Raw genomic sequence first — 18,069 nt, 5'->3', positions numbered from 1 at the left:
ATTGTTTTTTTGTAATTTTATTGGTGACCTTTTAAGAAAGCTCTCTCTCTCTCTCTCTCTCTCTCTCTCTCTCTCTCTCTCTCTCTCTCTCTCTCTCTCCTCTCCCTCCCCCTCCCTCGCTCCCTCTCTCTCTCTGTCATTACTTGAAAAATGGTGGAATTGCAAAGAATCAATATTTTCCTTCATGTCCTTCCTCATGCTACATTTCCTGAAAAGGTCAGTAATTTATTAAATCTTCAGTATAGTGAGAGCATGATTCTTTATCAGTGTGTTTTAGACACTGTTTAAAACCTTTTCATTCTCTTCATTGATTCACTTACATTGATTTTTTTTCAGAAGCCTCAAACTATTGTCCGCTGGCACAGGCCTGAGGCTGCAAATACTGACTGGCGTTTTCATATGCGCTGACTTCATTTACAAACAAGTACAAACAAATGACTTCCAGACTGTGGAGTATAAACTGTTTCATATATATATATGCTGCTGTTGGGTTGGTGAAAGATGCATTAAGGATGCATTAACTTGACCAAAAGATTATATTTCAAATTTATACGGTTCTTTTTAACTTTCTATTCTTTTATCATGCTTTCCACAAAAAAAATGAAGCAGCAGCGCAACCGTTTTCATTGATAATAATCAGAAATGCTTCTTGAGCAGCAAATCAGCATATTAGAATGATTTCTGAAGGATCATGTGACTTACACAGTCAGATACAGTAAGAGCTAACAGAAATCTGTATTCATGCATTTCGCGAAATGAAGATATGTAATTTATGCATAATAAATAATAAAAAATTGTATTTTACTGTAATTATGTTTATGATTGACATACAATTGCTAATGTTTGCGATAAACGTCTAAAACGTCTTTTCAATCAGGCAGCCGATAACTAATAAGTCTGTAAAATGCAGGGCGTTTAATTCCTCTTGTAGGGAATGAAATACATAGAGGCAAAGTAAATATTGCATCAATTATTTTAATCTACTGATAGCCATACTTACTAAGTTGCCTTAATGTGTCATTCAGCATCATTTTCATAACAGAGATGAGAGAAAATATTTATTTTAATAAACTGATCAGTCTTCAACGATGAAACAATTCAACCTAAAGAGTTTTGCATTTGAAGACACAATAGAAAATATTATTATTGCTGTAATATGCTGTATTTTCCAGTTGTCCTCCCTGCTGCCAAGCGCTGTGGGTGCAGATTACACGTCTCTCAGAAAACATCTCGTTTACAACGCCTCGTTTTAGTGGCAGCTCTTTAAAATCATTCAATGTTTTATTTCCACAGTTGGAGTCAAATGGCCCAAACAGAACTCTTTCCAAAATTATTTAATTAACATGTTACTTCCTTGGCCCATTTGCCATGTGGAGTATTTAGCTAGTAGTTCAGTTCAATTCAGTTCAATTCACGTTTTTCGTTAAACTGGTCATTTCAGAGCAGCTTTATAGAATATGCATGTTTTGATGATACAATATCATTCGGCCCTAATGAACAGGGAATCCTGCACTAAATCATGACATTTTCAGCAATCCGCAGTGAGCTCCAATGGTGGCGTTGGAGAAAAACAGTAAAATAATGTCATATAACAATAATGCACATCTGTAAGCTGTACAAGTAATGCTTTCAGTCAGACAGACAAAATGATGCTATCTGCCAACGAATTAATAAGGCAGTAAATATAGCTTGTGATTGCAATATAAGGATAATATAATGGAATAACATTCTGTTTGGTAATTAAATATTCTTCCATCCAAAGTTGTGCAAAAATAGATTATATTGCAAAAAACAAAAACAAAAAAAAAAAACATTTGCAAATAAAGCATCTTGTGTTCAAGACATCAAAATCTTCGCTTCCTGGGAAACTGGTGCAAAGTATCAATAACTGTGACTCTTTTTTTCTACATGATACATTTATTGTGTAAAATGCAATAACGCTGTCATGTTATATTGCATTCGGATGTGTTTCTATCACAGTTTATGAGCATGTTTTCTTGTTGAGAAGTTTCTAATAAATGATAAGCCCCAATTGAGCGCATACGCTATTATGCAGATTTTAAAGGGGTCATGAACTGCATTGTTTTATAATGTTTCCTGTGGTGCACTTATAATGTTAGTATGATTTTACATCAAACATGGTCATAATTTAGAAATAAAAGGCATTTTTCCTACCTTGGTTTTAGCCTCTGATTTGAATGCTCTGTTTGAAGGGGCGTGTCTGTGTGAGACTTCAGTGTAAACTGCTGTGATTGGCTGTGAGACTTCAGTGTAAACGCCCACTGCTGTGATTGGCTGACACAAGTATTACATGTGGAACACTCTCGAAAACTTTTAGCATGTTTTTGCTATTACAGCTCTCAAGTTTAACTAATTGTGAAAAGTGTTGATTGCAGCAACACTAAGAAAAAAGTGATTATTTTAAAGGTTCGAGGAACTCAAAATGGTTCCTCTATGGCATCACTGCGAAAACGTCCTTTTAGCACTTTTATTTTTAAGTGTGTGCAGTCTTTTGGTACTGAATTATGTAATGCCCTGTCAACAACTAGGGTACGAAACAGCCACACAAAAGGTGAACAAAAGACATGGGACCCCAGATTGCAAATCCATGGAAAGAGCTCTTCCATGAGTATAAACACAGCTAATGTGGGTTGATTCATTATCCTCAAACACTCAGCAGCAGATGACCTTTGAACCCACAGCAGGAGAGCGGCTCCAACACTTAACAGTAGATGAGTACTCGTCCCTCAGTAGGAGATCAGTACCAAGCCCTCAGCGGGAGATGAGTACTCAGGGATCTGTCCTAAATTAAGCCCAGTTGGAGACTCAGTGTGTCAGGAGCTTCAGACGAGCTTTAACCACGTCTGAGACAGCAGAGTCATGACCCACATCCCTCTTCCGATCAGAACCCCAGCGGAAAGCAAGGAGCCCAGGGATCCAATCTGGGAGAAAGGTGTAAATTCAAATCTGCACAGGAAACCAAGGACGGTGTGAATGAACACGGTGTCTGCTGTTCTGTGTTATCTGAATGATGGCAGGAGTGGAGGCCTGTTAAGCAGCTAATGAGAGAGTCAAGGGTTATCTTGTGGCTGAGAGAGCCTGTTAGTTTTTGGATGTCTTTAGGCAGGGCGAGTGAGGACTATATCACAGGACACTTTCCAACTGGTTTATAGATGAATGGACAGGTGGTTGAATTGGTGCAGATGTGAGTTAAACACCCGTTTACATTCCACTGTGATTGGCTGGCTTCTGGTACAGCTCTGGAAATTGCAACTTTCATTGGAAATAAATAACCGGCAGACTCTTTGTCAGTGTAAAAGCCCTTTTCAGAAATATAGTTCAGAGGTCAGTCCTCTTATATCATTATAATAAGGGACAGCAGTGTTGTGTACTCGAGACTCGGACTCGGTCTCGAGACCATATTTTAATGGTCTCGCTCTTGTCATGGACTCGTGTGCATTTTGACTCGGAATTGACTCGTACTCTAACATATTAGGACTCGGACTTATTCCCGAGTCCACTCGAGTCCCATTCAAAATATTTCATGATTGTTACTGTATGTTAATATTTCTTTAAATTGTTGTTTGATTGAAACGTCCAATGATTGCTGACTTTCTTGTGCGCAACTGCGCATGACTTGAGACTAACGTTCGCGCCACGCAAATGCAGCAGGAGCCTGGTCAGATGTGATGTGGAGCCTCTAGCTCAACTATGTATTGAAAATGTCTGCCTTATATAGATATCTTTAGGTCTGGTTTTAGACCCAACCTTAGGTTATCCAACCTCTCTGGTCTCGGTCTCGACTCAACTCGGACTCGACTCTCTTTGGTCTCGGTCCCGACTCGGACTCGACCCTCTCTGGTCTCGGTCTCGACTCAACTCGGACTCAACCCTCTCTGGTCTCGGTCTCGGTCTCGACTCGGACTCGAGTGAGCTGGTCTCGACTACAACACTGAGGGACAGCATGAAAAATTTAATTTTAATGCTTTTGCGTTCACTTTCACAACCTTTTGCAAGCTCCTCCAAGAAACTTTGCGTCCACAAAGTTTTTCAGTTGAATGCAAATGTTAAGGAAGTGAACGCAAAAGTTTTGCAAAAAGATGCAAAGTTCATTGGAAAAACTGCAAGTGAACACAAAAATATTTCAAAATTTTTTTCCTCATCATATCCTAGAGGTGTGCAATACCACCCCACGTGGGCTCTCGCAAAATATAATGATCTAATAATAACAGCATACAGAAGTCAGAACGTTTCGGGTGTGAGCTGGATAAAATCGAATATATAGTTGACAGAAGCGGGTGGGAAGTAAGGGTTAATGCCCGACGAGGTGTCCATTATCAGGTATTAATGGACGACGGCGAGGCGTGAACCGTCCGACGCGCAGCGGAGTCCATTAATACCTGACAATGGACACCTCGAAGGGCATTAACCCGCTTATACCATGGTCACTTACGAAAGAAAGAAATATTTAATCAATTAATAATACTTTAATGTGTTTTAGAGTAAAAATCGTGAGGGTTTTTATTTATTAAGTCGAGCGCACTATTTAATATCTCCCGTATACAGGCGTTGCCAAGCAACGTGGCCACAGCGACCCGACCGCAGCAGTTGATTGAGCCAGCGCAATCATTTAGAACTGTCATCAGGCAAATTGACGGGACACCTTTCCTAGGTGTACATTATCACTTTTTAATGGACACCCTGCAGCCAATCAGAATCGAGTATTCACCCAGACCATGGTATAATATCTAATAAATCAATATCTACATACCTAAAATTATAATGAGAAGATCATTATAATTGTGCGCTTGGGACATGGATTTTAATGGTGATACTTTTGCTTTAGTAATCAGGCTCTCAAAAATAATATAAAAATTTGGATTTATATTTATTGGCCAATATATCGGATATCGGCTTTTAAATATAAAGAATTATCATATCGGTGCATACAATTTTCATATCGGTGCATCCCTAGAAGGTTCATGGTTAGTACCTTTACCCAGTTATTGCAATTACTATAATCAGTACATAGTATGCACATGGAGAACAGGACTGTAAAATAAAGGTATGGTACCGATATGTGCATCCCTAAGAAAGACAAACTGACCCACTTACACTTAAATCAACACAATGAAGTTATGAGATTAAAATGCTCTCTCCATCAGCTCACATTAACAATGTCCAAAAAAATGTTCTTGAAAAACTGTTAAAACTTTTCATTGGACCTTCACAGTTTGTGTTTGTGTTTCAGGGCAGGTGCCGCCGTGACCTCGTTTCATGCAAGAATGTAGTGGGATATTTTGAGGCAGCAGAACAATAGACTTCAGGACTCTAGAGACTTCTGTCCATCTTTACTGTAAGTCACAGAAGATCACAGAGAGTTTGAACATCAGAACTCTCAGCATAAGAAATATGAGCTGTACGGAGCAGCCAGAGAACCTCAGGCATTAGGACTATGGGGCTTTGAGGATGAGAGCATCTGTCCATCCAGGCAGAGAGGATTGTGGGAGAGATTTCCACTATAGCTCTCTGCAGTGTTTAAACAGATGGGCCCTCCAGCTCCAAGAGTTACACACTCGCTCTCTCTGTCTAACACAGATACACATGCACACACCACCTCGCAGTGGCAGGGAGGAGAGAAACGGATGCCCTCAGAAATACATGAGACACACTGGCAGGAGAGATAAAGAAACAGAGAGCGGAGAAGTGGATCAGCTCCAGCTGCTTTCTGCATTAAGTTCAGTGTTGTTGGATAATGCAGTTGGGTAAACATGATGTCCCCTGGCTATCCTCTGAGAGCCAATAAACTTCAGACTCTTCTGAACCACTACAGCACTTAACAGAGTGTCGTGCCAAACATACTTAACACCTACATGCACATTCTTCCATAGTCTTTTACCTGGTTTGTCTGAGTCAGCAGCTGATTGGATTCATTATAGCGCTACATGCTAGAAAAAAATAAATAAATAAAAGTGGAATAGCACACAGTCAGCGGTAGCGCTCAGATTAGGAGGAGGATCTGAAACTCTGTTGACTTGACAGACTGCAGCTGTGTGCATTCGGCTCTCACCACACCTGAGTGATTACAGCGAGGTTGCTTAAAACCACTCTCTCTCTCACACTCTCACACACACACACACACACTCTCTCTCTCTCTCACACTCACAAAGCGTTCTTTGAGAAGCTGTCTCTTTCTTCACTCTCTCATCTAACAACAGAAAAATGTCAAAAGGAGCTCATCAAATTCATGACATTTTATGTAACCATTTTTTTGAACATAATAAAACATATAAACATTTTAAAAAGATTATATTTTTTTTATTTTTAATAAATTGAATGCATTTACGCACACACACACATTCTGTATTTAATTTAAGTCTGGATAATGTGTCTGTATAAATGTTATTATTTTTTTATTTACTAGTTTTAGTTTATTTAGGCTATAGTAAGTTAATATAAGTTAAAATTAGAAATTTTGCCTTGGCAAGTAGCTAAAATAAAATAAGGTTACTTTTTTATATTTTATTTTATTTAAGTAAATGTTTATTTTATTTCAATTAACAAAAATGTTAGTTTTAGTTATAGTTGATAACAACCCTGCTCTGTGTGTGTGTGTGTGTGTGTGTGTGTGTGTGTGTGTGTGTGTGTGTGTGTGTGTGTGTGTGTGTGTGAGAGTGTGAGTGAGTGAGTGAGAGAGAGAGAGAGAGAGAGAGAGAGAGAGAGAGAGAGAGAGAGAGAGAGAGAGAGAGAGAGAGAGAGAGAGAGAGAGAGATAATTAGTGCATTTCCATCATTTCTGTTATGAAGGAAAAATAGTTTACCATGATGAGTAGATGTGGGTAAATGGAGAGCAAAGCACCCTTCATTCAGAAAGTGCATTAGATGAGTGGGTAGGTAAATATGTAGTATGTGTGTCAGACAGTTCAGAAACTCAAAAGAACTCAAACCACAATCTTTAAAGTGAGATGTCTGTCAGACTGTACTGTCAGACGCTGAACAGCGAGGGGTCCTCCTACTCGATCCAGTCAACTGGGATGTTTAGGGATGTTGTCATGGTGAGGCTCAGCCACTCTTGTCAAAAGATTCCATGACATCACAATGTTATCCTGCAGAACCGGCCAATCAGAAGGCAGAGAGTGTGAATGTATAATGAGGTGGAATCCACCAGCAGGACCAGAGAGTACCAGATGGCTGAGACGTCTGGGAGCTGAGAGCAATCTCTTCTCTTTTACCCCTCTCAATCCATCTCTCTCTCTCTCTCTCTCTCTCTCTCTCTCTCTCTCTCTCTCTCTCTCTCTCTCTCTTTTTAGTCTTGTCTACTACAGCGTAAGATTCAGCATTTTTTTTTTTTTAAACATATGGACATGATATTCTTATACAAATGCAATATGTATAACACAAGTTATTCATTAAGGGGTGGATCCCCCACCAGCCACAAACCCAATAGATACTTCAGCTATAATAGTGCTTATAATCAGTTAGATTAAAGATAGATATTGAGATGACTTCTGTGATGGAGATGAAAGACACTTGTAAAAAGAAGTGTCATGCATATTCAAACTTGAGCTGTTCAGGTGGATTATGAATGTGACCTCCAAACAAATTGCTCAAAATTCTTATGACTTTTTCTCCATACAGTGAAAATGCATTATGGCCATTGGCTGTCAAGATCAGTTAATAAATAAATAATAATAAATAAGGGGGCAAAACAGAGAACGAGCAAGGGAGAAAGAGTATGAATGGTAGGGAAAAAGTCTACACCTGCTTTAATAAACCATCTACAGCTCGCCGCTCACAGAACTAAACTGAATGAATTTAAAACAAAAGATCAGGATAGAGAAAGACTACATGCATGTTACAGCAAATCATAAGCCTCAACAGTCTCATCTGCAACTGCTCAAGATCATTAATCATCATTTAATTAGTAAAAATTGGTAAACAAGTGCATGGTCCACAGAAACACACATCATTAGTAAAATCACTTTAGAAGGGAAGAAAAGTTACAGCGTTCGCCACAAACATCACCTAATAGAAATGTAATAAAGTAAAATGAGTGTTTTCAAACAGGTTTCCCAAAAACCCTGCTATTGATATCGATGCATATTAAATCGGGATAGAAGAGTGTATTTCAACACATCACCTTTATGTCATTCAAACCCATTCATGCATGTGGACGTTTTCAAACCAACATCGCATTACGTAAATCCCAACACTATTAACGTTGCATTGTGAGATCTAGTAATTGTTCCCATGTGATTCCCGGACTCTTAGAACTCCCTGATAGCCGGAATAGAGTGTGTTTACATTATTTCCCAGGCTGCAATGGTCTTTAATGGCACCTGGGAGGACACATGGATCTGACTATTATCCATTGGTGTCAGTGCATTAGTGTTCGACAGAGAGACACAGACCAATAACATGCAATACGAATCAAGGAGATGTGTGGTGGGACATTAAACAGTCCTCCGATACAGAAGGAGGATTAATCTGCACACCCACACGTCCCGTCTCATTGCGCACATAAAGGTCAGAGAACAATGAAGAACTGAGATCTGTCTAGAATGAATGTGCATCCATGTTTTTTGACGGATGGCCACTGGGATGGATCAAAGCGTTGACTGCAATTGTTCCAAGTCTCTCGACTTTGAATTCAGTCATTAAAGACACGCAAAACACTGTTAGATGAACACATAACAGACTACAGCTGCAAAATAACCTTTATTGTTATTTACGGGTCTTTTCCTCATGGAAAAATACCAAAGCAGTCACTGTTGCCAATGAGAAAGCATCCATCATAACACGAACAATGTGAAATCCCCATTCCAAGCATGCATCTTTTTTATTATGCAGGATGCAGAGCCGAGGATAAAAAACAACAACACCAATAACAAAAAAGAAGCTATTTTATGAACACATTATGAGGTCCGTGTCCCACTGAGGCAAGACTAGGGAAACTCTGTAAGCAAGTGCTTCGTATTTAATCACCAAAACCATAATTGTACCACTCGACGAATCAAACTACAGCCATTAGGTGTATAGTATGCTTTAAAGGGATGACTATGGTCTCCGTCTAGAAGCCCTGAAGACACACTAAGACTATCTTGCTCTCCCAGACACTAACGGCTAATTCATTGACTTGTGCTTCTTCCTCAGCTGCCCTCCTGGCTTGATCCCCAACTTTCCTTGCAACTGCATAAATTAATTTCAAAACAGGGTGAGACAGAGACCAAGAGAGCGGGATGTGGAGGGGAGGGTTGCATTAATCCAATGCAAATGGAGTCTGTTGCCACTGGCAGAGGTAAAAGAGACACGACGAGAGAAACAGAGACACGCTGCTAGAAGAGATGGAGATGCAAACGCATATACACAGGCCAACACAATGAGAGAGCAACGGGATTTCATTAGGATCCGTTCCGAATGCCTTTATCTTTGTTTGTCCAATTCCTAATGAGCGCTGTGGCTCGACGAGGCTGTTCCCGTCCTCGCTCCCCTGCACACATCTGGCACCTCTGGAAGCCCAGAAGCACCTGCTGATAGTCAATGAGGGCGTCCAGCCACAGACTGAGCTGCCAAACGCCATCTGCCCGACTGACCGAGGCTTAAACACCCTCCTGCCACCTCGAGTCTCTTCCAGAACGGCCCCTTACAGCTCTAACACTGATCTCTAATGCAGCTGAACACTGACCCTGCAAAACAACTCAGGGAGATTCAAGATGACTGTTAATTTGTGTGTGACTGTAAAGACTGTAAAAAAAAATATGGACGTAGTGTCTGTGACGTCACCCGTAGTGTTTCTGAAGAGCATTTTTGAAGCCCAAAGTGGGCGGAGCCGGCCGTCGCCATCTTGGCCGCGCATCACTCTCGGATAAACGAAACTGGGCAGCGAGGCGGATTAGCTGAGGTGACGTGATGCTAACAGACAGCAGACAAACGGCTAGTCGTGACATCAGCGGCAATCCACCTGTCACTCAAGTGGCCACACCCTTAATTATGCAGAACTTTAAGGCTTAATATAAAAAATTTAACAGATGAGTTATAAAAATATTCACCCCCCTCACAGTTGTCATGAAGGGGAAAATTAGCTATATAGACCAAAACCACTTTTTTCACCAGGCTGTAAACCTTTTTTCTGCTGTAAAGTTGGGGATTTTAACATGGGGGTCTATAGGACTGACTCTCTTTTGGAGCCGGCCTCTAGTGGCCAGTCGATGGACTGCAGTTTAAGTCACTTCTGTGTTGGATTGAAGAGAGGTTGCCGCTTGGTGAAAATGTGTATTAGCATTATATTAAAATGATATGGCCCCACATTATATTAGTGTTTAACTACTTCCCTGTACTAGTTACGTGCGCCAGGTCTAGTTTATACTACCGTTCAAATGTTATTTAACAAAATTAATACTTTTATTCAGCAAGGATGCATTAAATTGATCAAGAGACTTTTATAAGGATACAAAAAAATTGTATTTCAAATAAATGCTGTTCTTTTGATCTTTCTATTCATTAAATAATTCTGGAAAAAAATGTATCACTGTTTCCACTGTTTCAAATATAAAGCAGCTCAACTGTTTTCAACATTGATAATAATCATAAATGTTTCTTGAGCAGCAAATCCTCATATTAGAATGAAGGATCATGTGACACTGAAGACTGGAGTAATGATGCTGAAACTTCAGCTTTAATCACAGGAATAAATTACATTTGACTATATATTCACATTTTAAACTGCTATTTTAAACTGTAATATTTTACATTTGTCCATATAATACAGCCTACTGTAACATAAGATACTTATTTCAAAAACCTTAAAACAATTTGAATGGTAGTGTAGGTTTACAGTTAAGTGAAATAAATGGTTAATTGGTTAAGTGAAACTAAACACATTCAAATATATTTTAACCACAGTCATTATTGTATTTTAATAGAGTATGCTATATATACCCCCCCCCCCCCCCTCCATTTTTTTTTAATTCAAACTCAAAATTATTTAAATAGCTAGTTTACAAAGCTAGTTTACTTGTTTATCATCTAAAGTAAATGATCTATTTCAAGGAACATTAATATTGTAGATGATTAGAGGCATATCAGAATACATAGAGAATGTGTCTAAACAGAAACAGTTAATCAGTGGAGTGCAGATGCTCTCTAAATTATGAGCTGTTGTAAAAACATAAATAAAATTGGACATTGAATCTGCATGGGTGTTTGCTTACAAAACACAAGCACGCGCACACACACACATGGCATCAACATGAATTTTCCATTGATATATATATCTCACATTATTCCACATCAGCAAAAACACATTCAATTTCTCCTGATTCATCAGACGATCACTTTGCAAATACTGAAAATGAGGCTGAATTCCAGCCACCGAACAGAACCTTCTCACTTCCTCTCAGCTGGGCCATTTTTCTACACAAAAGTCCGGATACATTTACACTTTGCAGGAATCATCTCACTTCCAGGGTTCAAGATCAGTGTCCCTTTGTGAAGGAGGATCTCTAGGGAATCCAAATTCAGGCGGCACGTGTTCTCTGCACTGTCACCGCTGAATCGATTCGGCCACCGCAGATCCGCTGGGGAGACAAAAGGGTCACGGCTTCCCTGTGCTACGGCCATTTAGTGCTCTTAAAAACATCCACTCCCACCGAGATTAAACTTGGTCTGCTCAGATATAAAAACCAGACCAGTACAAGAATGACTGCACATTTCAGACTCCATCTTCCCATTGAGATTGACCGCTTTCGGATGTGTGAGAGATGCTGGGTTGCACACTTTTTAAATATAAAGGTCATTTTTAGTATTGCTGTATCGGACACTTGACTACATGGCCAACAGTATGTAGACTGTTAATCTGTTAATTAACATGTTTGGCTATTTCAGTTACACTCCTTACAAACCAGTGAACAGCCATGACATCTCCGTAGGCAAACAATTTCTGTAGAATGGAGACTTTTTCTGCTCCAGCATGATAATGCCCCAGTGCACAAAGCCAAGACCATAAAGAAATGGCTTATAGAGTCTAGTGTGGACTTGACTGGCCTGCATAAAGACCAGAATAAAACCCCACTGAGAAGCTTGAGGATGAATTGTAGCGCCGACTGTGAGCCAGACCTCGACGCTCAACATCATGCCTGACCTCACGAATCTCCACAGCCATCATCTACTGCAAACTCTGGAGAGGAACAACTCGCTATGTGGTTGTTCACACTAGTCAAAGGTTTTTGCAATGCTAAACTGAAACATAATGTGATTATCAGTTTTGCGAGGTCCGTCTTTCCAACATTTTGTTTCCAACGTTTTCTGCTACTTGTTCTACAATCTGTGTCCAATCTTCACTTAGATCATCTTCAGACCAAACCTCACAAAATTAACTTGTGAAATTTTGGTGTTGGTTATAAAATCGCTAACACTTAAAGGGGTGGATGATTATGATTTCACTTTTCTAACTTTAGTTAGTGTGTAATGTTGCTGTTTGAGCATAAACAACATCTGCAAAGTTACGACGCTCAAAGTTCAAAGCAAAGGGAGATATTTGCTTTTAAAGAAATCGCTTTTTAAGGACTACAACAAATGGCTGGTAGAGACTACACCACATTCCTCCCGGGTTAGTGACATCACCAACCCTAGAATTTACATAAACCCCGCCCCCTGAACACGATTTATAGATTATCAAGACAGAATATGCTAATCAATGACTAGAAGATAACTACACATAAGGTACATTAATTCATCAACTAACCATTCAGAAATGAGTCTCTCCATCTTTGTTTGACTCTGATTTGAACATAAAAGGCTAAAAGATTTTGAAATTTTCAGAACACAAGCTGTTGTAGCTCCGCCTCCTGTGCCGCTCATTTGCATTTAAAGGGAAACTGTGCGTTTTTGCTCACCCTCAAAAAGTGATAACTTATATGCTGTATAAAAATATCTGTTGGGTATTTTGAGCTAAAACTTCACACACACACTCCATCAGAGACTTATTTTACATCTTGTGAAAAGGGCATTATACCACTCCTTTAATTTATAAACCCATTAGTTAATGTTAGATAATGCTTTAACTCTTTCACCACCATTGACAGAATTTTAGGCTTTCAGTGTTTCCACTGTTATAGGGTAGGGGGCGCTACTACACATCTTCTGATAGAGTACTGACTCTCCTGATCAAAACAGGTGAAAAAGAAGCAGAAACAAGCGATAGCATATGTTAGGACGTGCATATAAATCAAAACTGCCTAATGTTACTGAATAAAATGTTGACCCAGGACGAGCTACAGTGTGAAGCTTTGGGGGTGTTGATGGACTCCATCTACTTCATCTGTGTTTTGATCATCATTCTGAATCCGATCTAGATGTATTATTGGACAAAAACGTAATATTCTCAGTTTTGTGCAAAATATGTTGATTTGTCTGTGAAACTTACCCACATCCAGGTGTTGATTATAAAAGAACGCATGCTTTTTTAAAGCAGAGCGTCTGTTCTTTTGAAATATTGCATGTTCAGATATTCATACAACAAAATATTCAGGGGGCCATGAAACGTTTCTGAAAATGAACAAAAATGCTGGCGGTGGCTGGCATCTTTTTAAAAACACTGGCATTTGATAAATGTTAGAAATATGTTAACTAATGTTAACAAATGGAACCGTATTGTAAAGTATTACCTTCCCGGTAATTCAGGATGCCCGTCATTATTTCATAAAATTATCTGTGCATATCTTTGTACGTATCATTGCCACAATGCTCTGATGATCCCATGCATGATGCCAAAAGTTATGCAGACATAAATCTGCTTATAGTCCTTGAACTAATTTTCATCCTGTCACCAAAGGGAGTGGCATGACCAAGCAAATCTGGGTTTGGGGTTCATCCGCATAATTGCTGCCTGTGGTTAAATCTGCCGTTGCTCTCCCTCATGGGTAAAGCATCCAGGAACAGACCTGTAAATAAGACTGAATGTCAGCATGGCATCACAACGGCATGGCAGGACTTCACTGACCTTCTGAGAAGTTGACCCAGCATTCTGAAGTCTTTCTTTCCGTCCATTTTCTCCTCTCTACAGGGTGCGATGACACCAAGTTACTGAGTTACAGCAGCTATTGAGTCATTGGCTCAGATACACCAATCTATCTGTGGGAAAGAGAGAAAGAACCAATACAGATGAAGACAAAATGACTGTCAAGGCACCTGAGCAGTGCTTCACGTTCTCTTATATTTACACAGCTAAGGGTAATTGATTACATCCAGGACAAAAACAGAGAATGAGTGGAGCCCAGTGTTGAGAAAAGCTGATTGTTCTTCATTCATCAGCTCTCGAGAGACAAATGTGCTTGTTAAATGACAGGCTTCCCTCGGCTTCACACCGAGATGCTCGAGTCAAAGTGCTCCTGAATTACAGAGTGGGATTTTTTCTGTTGGCCACTGTGTAATTGGCATGTTCTGGTGCTAATGGTGGAGTAACGGGAGATGTTCGGGAGAGACCAAATTACCATTCATTATAGTGGAATAACACAAACAGAGAGTAAAGCGCCATGGAATTCTGTAAAATTGGGTGTAATTACAAAGAATGTTAAAAAAAAAAAAGCTGCACAATTGTCATTTATTTCCCTTGATAATGTAATAACTCTTGTGTTCACATAGCAAAATTTGCATATAAATTAGGGCTGTACATTTAACATGTTAATTTATTGTTATTAATTATTTATTAAAAATTAATGCAATTAATCATGTTCTCCTGACTCAAATGTAAATTTTAGGGAATTAAAAAAAAATCTAGATGGAGTAGAATGGAATTGAACACATGCATAAAAAATAAAGGGTAACACTTTAGTTTAGGGTTCAGTCCTCACTATTAACTATAGTTGTGTATTATCATGCATATTACTAGGATATTTGCTGATTATTAGTACTTATAAAGCACATATTAATGGCTTATTCTGCATGACCATATTCTACATCCCTTAATCCAGACAATACCTAAATTTAACAACCTTTCTAACTAATAAGCAGTAATAAGGAGTTTATTGAGGCAAAAGGTGAGAATTGGACACTAAAATGTGACCAAAAAATAAATAAACTCCCTTTAAAAGTTTGGGGAAGGTAAGATATTTTTTTTTATTACTTTTATTCATCAAGCACAAATCAAATTGAACAGAAAATACATTTATAAAGTTATAAAAGTTTCCTTTTCAAATAAAAGTTATTTTGAATTTTCTATTCATTAAAGAATCCTGAAAAATAAAATGTATCACTGTTTCCACAGAAATATGAAGCTCAACTGTTTTCAACATTGATAATAATCATAACTGTTTTCTTGATCATAAAATCATCATATTATGCTGATTTCTGAAGGATCATGTGACACTGAAGACTGGAGTAATGATGCTGAAAATTCAGCTTTGATCACAGGAATAAATTACACTTTACAATATATTCACATAGAAAACCGCCATTTCAAATTGTAATAATATTTCACAATATTACTGTTTTTTCTTAAATTTTAATCATTTAAATGCAGCCTTGGTAAGAGCAAGAGACATGTTATGGAAATTAAAACACTGAATTTGTATTGCATATTCAAAGATTTACTCGTCTACCTCAATAATGCAGTCGAATTATCTTTAATTAGAGGGGTTTCAGCTGCAAATATTGATATATGTGATTATTTGTGATTAATTTGATTGATGAATTGCGGTCTCATGTAATTAATCCGATTAAAAGTTTTAATTGTTTGAAAGCTCTAATTAAACAATGAGTAAATCAAGACAGCATCTAAACAGTGACCTTCACATTGGCCCTCTGGGCCGCATGAAAAACACAATTCTAATTATGCCCAGAAACTGAGCAACGCGACGATATACTAGCGCGCTCGCAACCATTAAAATCACTGATTCTGTCACTGCAAGTTTGCACAGTTTGAGGCCTGCAGTTCAGCACGAGTTCACCGAGTTCTGGACTTGCAAATGCTCCCCTTAAAATCCACATAGCTGTCTCTGCAGAGTAAATATCTCATTTACACCTCGCTTTATTGGCTGTTAAACCGACTGCACTGCAAGCGAGCGGCACGACATGCAACAAATCCAAAATAATTCCAAAATTACCAATGCTTCATTTTTCTCAGGGTCAGGTGATGCTCCGTCAGCATCTCAATTTCACGTGCCATCGCCGACTGAAGTGAAGACGCAGATGTGTGGATCAGATTGCTTATAAATCACTCATTAAGGACCAGATGTTATGCTTTGATTGGATATTACATTTATGTGCATGACTGACATGTCTGTGATTGGTTATAAATCTCAACGTCTGCAAAACACACTAAAAAATATCTATATTTGCAAAACTCCACAAATTATGATTATGTGCAGATTATTGATTAATAGACACATTTTAATGTGGTTCCTTGAATAGTTGTATGTTATGAGCTCAATACACTTTTACCATAGTGCATGATTTGTAAACTAATAGAATTTGATGTTTACATCACATAACCAGCCCCATATGTTTCGCTTTTTTCTGATGTAGTAAACTACACTTTGAAGGATTTTTTTTTTTTGAAGAAGAAGAATCATTGTATGATTTAAATTCTACTACTCTATGTTGGAAAATGAATATGTTTTCTTGAGGTATTTATGTGCACATTTAAGGGTTAATGATGTTCTGATCAATGCGCATAACAGAATAACATTTAGAATAAAGACAATCATGACACAGATAGGAAAACCGTTCACATTAGCAAAGGAACAATCCAAGGATAGATAGAAAGTCCATCCAAAAGCAGAGCAAATGTTTAGACGTGATATGAGAGAAATCTGTGACAGGCAGTGAAGGGAAATGTCGTGCATTTTAATATTCCCTATTGACGGGTATTATTCTTTTTTCCCAAGGAAATATGCTTTGATTAAAGCCAATGGGAGCTGCTGGGTCACACTGGCAGATCGGCACTGCTTGACTGCAGTTGTGTAAGCCTTGAAATTCAAAAGCTGAAGCAAAATCCCCTTTGAGCACCTCGGGGATTGGAGCTGAGGAGACGAGAAACCTTCAACAATCACTTCGTTTTCTGCGTCTGACCTCCTGACCTTTGAATAAAAATGAAGAAACGCTCTCTTGTACGCGCATATTTAATTGTCTAATGTGTAGAGTTACTGAACTGCAGTCATAAAAGTAAAGAGCAGGACATACAATTTCATTTCAAGGATGTATACCAGCACAGACTATTGTATTGGGTTAATTATACAAGATTTTATAATGTTCAAATTTAAAACAAAGACGCACGTAACTATAAGTTTCGGTTATATAACTGGATTCTTTTCTGGTCGTTTGAACAAATATACTTTTTTATATTTCCTTCAAACATCCCTGGTTTTCTTCCCCGTCATTAGATCTGCAGATTGCAAATGAGTCACATCTAAGAAAATGCCAAACTTTCATCAGACGCAGCTACTGAGCTGAGAAGCATCACCTTACACACACACACACACACACACTCGTTCATGGCATTGCTGAAGTTCTCAGGCATGACATCAAGGATTCGCTTCGTATAAAACCTTTCCATTCTAATAAAAGCGAAACGCTCGATAAATAAGTCCAATCTGGCAACCTGAGCGAAGGAATGCGAGTGTACGATCGGCGTCAGCTCTTCTCCAGTCCAAACGCCTGCTGTCTACGCTTTTACAGCAAGTGTGTGTCAGATCTCGACCCAAACATGTTGTTAACGATCTAACTTCTCAAGCATTCTTCTGTGATTTATATAGCCTAAAAGAACACGTAACGACACCATATTTTCATTTGAATGGTATAATCTGTTATAGATAATCTCACTAAAGACGAAACTAATGATTGGTCTCTTCAGACTGTCTTAGTGGGCGGTTCATGAGATTAGAATTCATGCAGAGTCAAAAACCACTATTGAAATGACCCATAATCTCAGCGGTCCAGTTGACGCTGCATCACGTCATGTCATCTGGATCCTCTGAACGTTCATTTGCCGCTAATGAGCTTGTAATAATGCATGTGTAAATGTGATGGAAAGACCCCTTATCTTTGATGATGTCAGCCATTTTCCCAAGCTTTC

At 38.7% G+C, this 18,069-nt stretch overlaps 1 protein-coding gene across 6 annotated transcripts in view; it reads right to left on the bottom strand.

Annotated features, from left to right (window-relative positions):
- Positions 1–18,069, bottom strand: part of LOC311089269 (leucine-rich repeat and fibronectin type III domain-containing protein 1-like protein) — a 175,391-nt gene that overhangs the window by 71,147 nt on the left and 86,175 nt on the right. For all 6 annotated transcript variants that reach the window (XM_084123826.1, XM_084123827.1, XM_084123822.1 and 3 more), the window contains exon 2: positions 13,999–14,129. In XM_084123826.1, the coding sequence (XP_083979952.1) occupies positions 13,999–14,045 (47 nt within the window). In that variant the 5' untranslated portion in view covers positions 14,046–14,129. The remainder of the gene's footprint in view (positions 1–13,998; positions 14,130–18,069) is intronic.

The sequence above is a fragment of the Abramis brama genome (genome assembly GCF_963993115.1).
Source record: "Abramis brama genome assembly, chromosome: 9".
NCBI classification, from domain to species: domain Eukaryota; kingdom Metazoa; phylum Chordata; class Actinopteri; order Cypriniformes; family Leuciscidae; genus Abramis; species Abramis brama.
Note: the sequence above shows the minus strand (reverse complement) of the source record. Positions and strands in the feature narration are given on the sequence as shown.